The sequence below is a fragment of the Stomoxys calcitrans genome, chromosome 3, assembly GCF_963082655.1.
Source record: "Stomoxys calcitrans chromosome 3, idStoCalc2.1, whole genome shotgun sequence".
NCBI classification, from domain to species: Eukaryota; Metazoa; Arthropoda; class Insecta; order Diptera; family Muscidae; genus Stomoxys; species Stomoxys calcitrans.
This window is the reverse complement of record NC_081554.1, coordinates 41,203,708-41,212,031: the sequence shown is the minus strand read 5'-3', so window position 1 is coordinate 41,212,031 and position 8,324 is coordinate 41,203,708. Positions and strand designations below refer to the sequence as shown.

The 8,324-nt window shown below is 39.6% G+C and overlaps 1 protein-coding gene across 1 annotated transcript; it reads right to left on the bottom strand.

Moving 5' to 3' along the window:
* Positions 1-1,677: 1,677 nt before the first annotated feature.
* LOC106083701 (zinc finger and BTB domain-containing protein 24) lies at positions 1,678-8,272 on the bottom strand. Its single transcript, XM_013246895.2, has 2 exons — positions 6,095-8,272; positions 1,678-6,032 (listed from the first exon to the last, which is right to left on the bottom strand). The coding sequence occupies exons 1-2, from the start codon at positions 6,668-6,670 to the stop codon at positions 5,046-5,048; spliced, it is 1,563 nt and encodes a 520-aa protein (XP_013102349.2). The 5' UTR covers positions 6,671-8,272; the 3' UTR covers positions 1,678-5,045.
* Positions 8,273-8,324: the final 52 nt, after the last annotated feature.

Here is an 8,324-nt window from a genome sequence, read left to right as displayed (position 1 = left end):
TTTAAACGCACGCACGCACCACAACGAATGATTATTTTAATGTTCATTGTGTGTTTGAGGTAGATGACCGACTGTTATTGTTGTTACAAAACAGTTGTGGAAAAATTGTAGAAATATAAAATTTATTAAAAAGACAAAATGTTTTTATTTGCTACACACGGTAATGTGTAGCTACACACACCGTGACTGCAGCAACGTGTTGTATAAAAATTAAACAAAGAAAAAAAAAAACCAACTAACAACAACATTTGTCAACACCAGCGCCAAAGTAATCGCCAGGAAATAAATTCTAAACTTATCGGATTTGATTAAAAACGAAAAAAAAAACTATAAGGTCATTCAAGGAAAGTTAACTAGACGATATAGGCTATCTCAAGGTCGACACTAAGAACTATCGAGGGCATATTTTACGTCTTAAATGACTTTGGGAAATTTAAATTCAATACCACCGGCAACATACCGATTTAAGTGATGGTCAAAACAGATTGCTTACGTGACCGAAGGAAGCTAATTTCTCCAAGTCCTTGAAATATGTGAGGCCGAATTACCGCATACGTGATCGAATGCGCATTCATATCGAATGCAATTTCACCTCATATTTAATGGATGGTATTCCACTTATAAATTATGACATATTTAAACATTCGCGTATTTATACCCACCACCGAAGAATGGGGGTATATTATTTTTGTCATTCCGCTTGCAACACATCGAAATATCCATTTCCGACACTATAAAGTATTTACATATGTATATTCTTGCTCAGCTTAAAAATCTAAGACCAGTTAGCCATGTCCGTCCATCTGTCAGTTGAAATCACGCTAGTCTTTAAAAATAGGGATATTGAGCTGAAACCTTGCACAGATTCTTTTTTTGTCCATAAGCAGGTTAAATCCGAAGATGGGCTATATCGGACTATATCTTGATATAGCCCCCATATAGACCGATCCGCCGATTTAGGGTCTTAGGTCCATAAAAGCCACATTTATTATCTGATTTCGCTGAAATTTGGGACAGTGAGTTGTGTTAGGACTTTCGACATCCTTCTTTAATTTGGCTTAGATCGGTCCAGTTTTGGATATAGCTGCCATATAGACCGATCTCTCGATTTAAAGTTTTGGGGCCATAAATGGGACATTTATTGTCGATGGCGCCGAATTTTGGGACAGTGAGTTAAATTAAGCCCCTCGACATACCTCTGCAATATGGCAAAGATCGGTTCAGATTTGGATATAGAACGATCCGCTGATTTAGGGTCTTAGGCCCATAAAAGACACATTTATTACCCGATTTTGCTGAAATTTGGGACAGTGAGTTGTGTTAGGCCCTTTGACATCTTTCTTCAATCTGGCCCAGACCGGTCCAGATTTGGATATAGTTGCCATATAGACCGATCTCTCCATTTTAGGTTTTGAGCCCATAAAAGGCGCATTTTTTGTCTGATTTCGCCGAAATTTCATTCTGATTTCAATCTGACTACATGACCAAACCAATCGTTGTATTTTATTAGATTATCTTTGCTAACGTCGTCATACAGCTCCTACCGCTTGTTGTTCCTAAGACGCCGATATTCTCCATCAATGCAGGTTAGGTTAGGTTGAAAAGAAGGTGTAGATATTAATCCGCCCCATACCACTATGGACATACACCTAAGCCAGTAATCGGCTTGTTGTGCGCTCTAAAAACTATAAAGTAACCTCTAAAAAGAAAATTTTAAGTTAGGAATTCCGTGCAACTTATAAAATCCTTAATTGTTTTCAATAGCACTTCCTTAAGTTGGTTCATGTCTGGTATGACAAAGGAAATGCTCCAACGTCTCATCATCTTCAACGCAGCTTAGACTATAAAGTTAAATGTCTCTTTGTAATGAATAGTATAGCAAAGAACTCTTTTTTAAAATTTCTTTTTTCTTTTCTCGGATCGTGATTTCTAGTGAGCTAAAACTTTTATGGACTTTCGAATAGATAATGAGTACATTGTAGAGGAAACTTTTTAGTACATTGTAGAGCACACTTCTATTTTTATTTCTCATTTATTTCAACATTTCAGTATAGTAGCCCTATATAATTACAATACTGCTTAATAGAATCAACAATACAAAAAAAAAATATTTTAAAAGCTAATTATTATATTAACCAATTTATCCACCAATGATGATAGCAATAAACACCACAAATACTCCCTCGAGGAAGATAAAATTGCGGAGTTTGTCAAACATATAGTTCCCAACTTTCTCTATTTGCCCGGGTTTACAGGGGCTACTATAAAAATTTCTGGCCTTATCATGAAAATGTGAAATTTTATCCTAAAAGACGGTTTTATAGTTTTTCAAAGTATCCTCCAGCATAATTTTTGCAGTTTTTCATGCGCTTAAGCCAATGGCGAAACACTTTCCAATTCGATTGAGACACCTCCAAAACATGGTTATTGAACACCTCAACGCCATTTTATTCGATTATGCGATTATGAAATTGTGCGGAATCCAACGAGATTAAACCTTTTTTAGGGCAAGGTGTTCAAGCAATATCGAATGTATGCTAGTGAAAGAACTGCCGTTTTTTTAACGACCTTCACGGAATTCGACTTTGAGCGAGCGTCGACCACGACTGAATTCATTAAAGCAGTTTTCAAGGTGCTGTAGGATGGTGATTCATCGCCATACAAAGATTTAAGTTCATCAATGCACTCAATACAAATTTGCCCATGAACATTCCACTAAGGAACAGGGACGAACTTCTCATATATCAATGAGTGCTGTCCGATTAAATTTTAGGCTCAATGATTAGGGCCTCCTTTTTATAAACGAATCCGAACGGCGTGCCGCAGTGCGACACCTCTTTGGGGAGAAGTTTTTGCATGGCAAAGTATCTCACAAATGTAGCCAACATTAGTAAGGCGATAACCACAGCTGAAATTTTTTCTGATGTTCACGCCGGGGTTTGAACCCAGGCGTTCAGCGTCATAGGCAGACATGCTAACCTCTGCGCTACGGTGGCCACCCATGAATGCACTCATTTCGTGACAATCCTCGTCGAAAGTTGTGAAAAATGGTCGCACAAAAATGTTCTCGGTTTAATTAAATTTTTATCAATTCATTTCTTCAAGTCACCTGGCAACACTTTGTGTTGCCTAGTCCAGAAACTTATAAAGCTGAGGTTGGTTCCAATCATCGGCTATGCGTTCTTCCAAACAGATTGCGCAGACGAGCCAATGCATGCGCCTTCTGTATAAAATAGTTCAACTGGCAACCCATGGGCTGCTGCTGCCTTCATGTTCTTCATCAGAAGATGGAGGCAACCTTGGCGCAGAGATAAGCATGTCCGCCTGTAACGGTGATCGTCCCAGTAGCCGAGTTGTTCGTATTACCAGTGCGGGGAAGTTGGTGTGATTCCCAGCGGAGACCTGGTATGTCGCTACTGTGGTATCACAATAATCCTAAATAGTCTTAGTGGGTCTGTTCAGAAAATTGAAAGCCTCTCTAACCTAAACTAGCTTATGCCCACTTAATGCTGGCGACATCTGTGAGCCATTAAGCTATGTCGGAGGTTGCTCCCATAGTCGAGTTGGATTACAAATACGGATTCGATTCCCATTGGAGACCTAACTGTTGTTGTTGGAACCACATTTACATGTGGAGGGGGCGATACTTGTTAAGCTCTAATAGAAGAGCAAGCTCGTTCCGGTCCATACGACTGATTGCCGCCAGAACATGATGGCCATTGGTTTTTTAAAGGCGCCAATAACCCACCTTGTCATATCGAGTATCATAGGTACTCAGTATTTAATTAAGAGACGGTGCCGCACGGCCGACTCTCCACTCTATGCCGCTGATTTACCGTGGCCCCAGTTGCAGCTACTCCGTATGAATCCTTACACTATCCGCAACATGTGGACGCGCCCGGTAGCTCCCAGTTAAGCTTATAGTGATAATGAAGAACGCCACACAGATTGCAGCTCAAAGTTCCAGCTTGTGTGGTGCTCATAGTTATCCCGTGCCGGGTGCATAATTTTATTATCGCCATCGGATTGCCATGGCAGCCGGTTGTAAGTACCGGATTGACCCGATGGAGTCCTTCATCGGCTAGGGCTGCCATCTCATTGTGCAGTACACTGCTACAACAACAACATGAACGCCATTATATTTGAAGTCGATCTAGTGTTAACCGTTCGTCGGTCTAAATGCCATTAACTTTCAAACAAGTAAAGGTAGCCGCTAAAAATTTCACACAAACACTTCTTATTGATTCCCACAATAACTTATATCCATCATGTTCCTAAATTTCAAAATTTGCAAAATACGCTCTATTATATTTTGTATACGATGAGATGGACTACTTTCAATGCGTGAGAACTAACAGATGTCGTCGGCACTGACGTAGCAAGGTGGAATCCAGATAACATACTTAAGGCTATAATTGTTTGTTTGGTTACGAATTCGAAAAACGCAAAAAAGTTTTCGCCACAAATTTCTCTTACAACAATTATGCATTTATCCAAGCGTTTATATTTCATATTTTGCAAGGCCAAAAGAGAAGGCAATGAGTAAATAAAACAACAACAAAAGGAAATGAATATTTAATTTTGTATAGAGGAACATTGGGGCATGTATGGTAATGTAAAGTCTTTCTTCTTATCCTCTCCTAATGCTGCCGGCATTTGGGAGGTACCATGCCATTTGAAAAAAAAAATGGTATGGCAGCCAAATAAAAACTTTTCGCACTGCGGCACGCCATTCAAACTCGGCTATAAAAGGGAGGCCCCTTATCATTGAGATTAAATTTGAATCGGGCAACACTCATTGATATCTGAGAAGCTTGCCCCTGTTCCTTAATGGAAGGTTCATGGGAAAAATTGTATATGACATCTTCTTGATTGCTTGCAGACTATTTTTTGGATGCATGAAATAGTATTTTTTTTTTTCAACTTATTTATCAAGAATCTAAAAACCAAGATCATTATCGCCGTTTCTTCAGTATTTAGAATTACCCGTGCAGCATTTTTTATTTATAGGAAAAAATTCGCTTATTTTCATCAATAACTTTGATTTATTTTCCTTTAACTTCAGCGATGGTAGTAGTTTCTGTAGCAATAATCTTTGGTGCTAGCACCTTAAGTTTTCTCTCCATTATCGTTTTGTTAGCTTTTGATAATCTTTTTCGTACCTTCTTTTTAACTTTTTCTCTGATCACATCGTTTAGGTCTCCATCTCTATCCTTACTGCAAGTTTCTAGCAGCGGTAAATGAAATTCGTCCAAATCCGTTTTCGATTCAAAAGCATTTTCAACTATTTCCGGCAACTCTAACTGCACCGCCTTTTCCGTGTGCACTCTTTGAACATGCTCCTTAAGTTTATCCGATCGATGACTATTGAATGTGCATAACTGACATTTGTATTTCTTAACATTATCGGTCGAATGTTTCATTGCATGACGTTTGAGATTTTTGGATAAGCTAAACTTACAGCCACAAATTTCACATACAAATGGGCGCTCTTGTTTATGTGTTTCAATGTGCAGTTTAAGATTTTCTTTGCGATTTGCCTGATGGTGGCAACCGGGAAATGTGCATTTGAAGAATTCTCCTGTGTGGCTAAGTTTGTGGGACTTTAATGCTTTCAAATGTATGGTGCTGTAGCCGCATACGTCGCAAAGCATTCTTTTCTCTGTGTTGTGGGCCTGCAAATGTATGTTCAAGCCTTGTCGCCATTTGAAGCCCTTACCACAATGAGGACAAAGGTGCGGAGTTTCTTTGGAGTGCTTCGGATGATGTAGAAGTAGAGCAGCACGAGTCATAAAACGTATTCCACATTCTAGGCAGAAAAATGGTTTCTTAACATCGGCATCGTGCTTCTTAAGATGTTCATCATACTCCCTCCAGCTTAGGAAGCCCACCTCACAAAGCGAACAAGTGAGATGTGAAGCTTCACAATTGCGCATATGATTTATCATCTCCTGGACCCTATAGCATTTGAAATCGCATGCTAAGCAATAGTTGATCTTACTATTTGAAGTTGATGATCGAGGGTTGCGCAGCTGCAATAAGATAAAGTTCAGAAAAACTAGGAAAATTATTGGGGTTTAAAAAAAATACATACCTTAAAATAAGTCTTTTTCTCATCAAAGATATTCTCAGATTTTGTTTTAATTAACGAATGTTGTTCGCCTTCTCTATTTTCACTGGGCTGTATGTTTTCTTCTTTAGTTTTTGTTTCCTCCCCCTCTTTCAAAGCCGCTGGTCCACCTTTTATTTCTATTATTTCAGGGGTCTCTTCTGGTATCTGGAATACTTTCATCAACTCTCCCACTACAAGGATTTTTGCCAAATGTTTAAAATGCTGTATATGTTCCTTAACGATTGTTACCATATCCTCATAGAAGAAATCTCCAATGCTCTGCAAACATTCCGTACAATTAAAGTTTTTTATTTGTACCTTTAAGGGATTATGAATAGAGAAATGCAAAGTTGTCTGTTGAAAATGAGGTCCTCCAATGAAGCGGCTTTGAGCTGCAACAACACAAAAGTGTCCATAAATGGAATCGCCACTTTCCAATTCAAGGATCAAATCACAAAACTGTCCTTGTCGCCGCTGATCGTTTAGATAGTTAGTAACTTTGGAATGCAAAGGCTGATGTAAGGTGGGGGTGACAACAGGAAGTTCCGTTTTTATCATTCTAAAAGCTATACAATTTTTGATTTTAGTTTATTTTCTCCAATCGTTTTGCCTTTAATGTTTGTGTTTATAGCAATCAGCTGTTTTTTGTTTGTTTTTAGTTTAAAGGTGATGCCAGATCGTCTTTTGTATTAACATATCCAATGGGGCGTTAACATGGATTGACTGCAGAAAACGAATACGAAGTTCTTTTTTGGGACCTAAGGTCCAAAAACCCCCCTCAATGCGAACTTGTGCATCTAAGGCAATATGTGTATAAAGTGAAATGTATTAACGAGTAGATTCCGTGGACTGCTATATAAATTTCTAGCGCTCATGCGCTCAAACCAATTGTCGAAACACTATTTTGATTGAGACACCTCCAAAACATGGTTATTAAACGCTTCAATATCATTTTCTGGCGTCGAAAATCATTAACCCCGAGACTTCAGGCAATTAAATTGTGATGTACAACTTAGAATTGACCTCCTACGTTGTTTAAGCGAAACAGTCGTCATATGACCAGTTTTGCCGAAGAAACAGGCGACCATTTGCTTCGAAGTGCTTCTTCCACAAACAACTTTCGTTGGATTCGGCTCCTTTTCAAAGACGATTATTGTTTTGTTTCGAGCTAATACGCATAGATCCACGATTCGTCACCTGTGATATTCTTATAAACATATTTTGAAGCACCGCGATCCTATTTTTTCAACATTTCTTTGCACTAATCGACACGAGCCTTTTTTGAGCGATTGTCAAATTGTGCAGAATCCAACGAGAACAAATCTTGATGATCTCGATATTTCGAATGTATGCTGATTGAAGAAATCCACAACCCCCGGCGATCGGTCATATGGACCGAAACCAACTTGCTCAGTTATGGAGCTTGACCAGGATTGCCACCTCCACATGCAAATGTGGCTAAGATAACAACAACCAATATTGCCTAGGTTAGGGGGTTCAGAATTTGCAAGGCCCCAAAGGTCCTTCCATTTGAAATCTATCCGTTAATACCTATCGTTTGATATCCATATTGCCTAGGTTGGAGCGCTTCCCTTAGAGGGGAAGTTTTTGACTCCTGAAGGTTCACGGGCCTTTGTCCCAAAAACGGACTTCAGATTCGCGTTTTTAAGGTCAACCTACATCTACATACCAAATGTGTGCAAAATCGGAGGTGCGCCCTATAAAGAACATTTTAGTCGAAAGGAGTTTGGGTCTTAGGCCAATATGTAAAACCGCTGAATATGTAAAACGGTTGTGCAGTCGATATTGACTTACGGATATCTGGTGTGGCATCTTCTGTATACTGGATGGGTCTAAATTGGAATGGGGCACCAGTTCAGGAGTCTTTATTGAGTTCCTTGGAATCAGGCTTCTGCACGGATGAAGCGTTTTTCGCGGTCCTTAAAGCACTTATCCCGATATACATGGACATTTAGGCGGCGTCGAAGGCTCTAGCGTCGGGCCACGTACGGTCGAAATTGGTTAGTAAATACAAGAAGCTTCTTCCAACCACGGGGATGCCAGATAAGCCCTGATGAGTCCCGGGCCATCAAGTGGGAACATGGCGGCTAGCCAGGAAAGTATCGCCGAGGAGAGCGAATCGTGTTACGGAACCGGTGAGCCCTCTTCTGTTGTAGGCTGGATGTCTTCTATGATGAATCGTATGGAGGAT

What these genes read in the sequence shown, in the direction of transcription:
- LOC106083701 (XM_013246895.2), bottom strand. Translation starts at nt 6,670, where the DNA reads ATGATAAAAACGGAACTTCCTGTTGTCACCCCCACCTTACATCAGCCT. An exon ending in AGAAAAAGACTTATTTTAAG is followed by an intron (nt 6,033 to 6,094) that starts GTATGTATTTTT and finishes ATCTTATTGCAG; the next exon opens with CTGCGCAACCCTCGATCATC.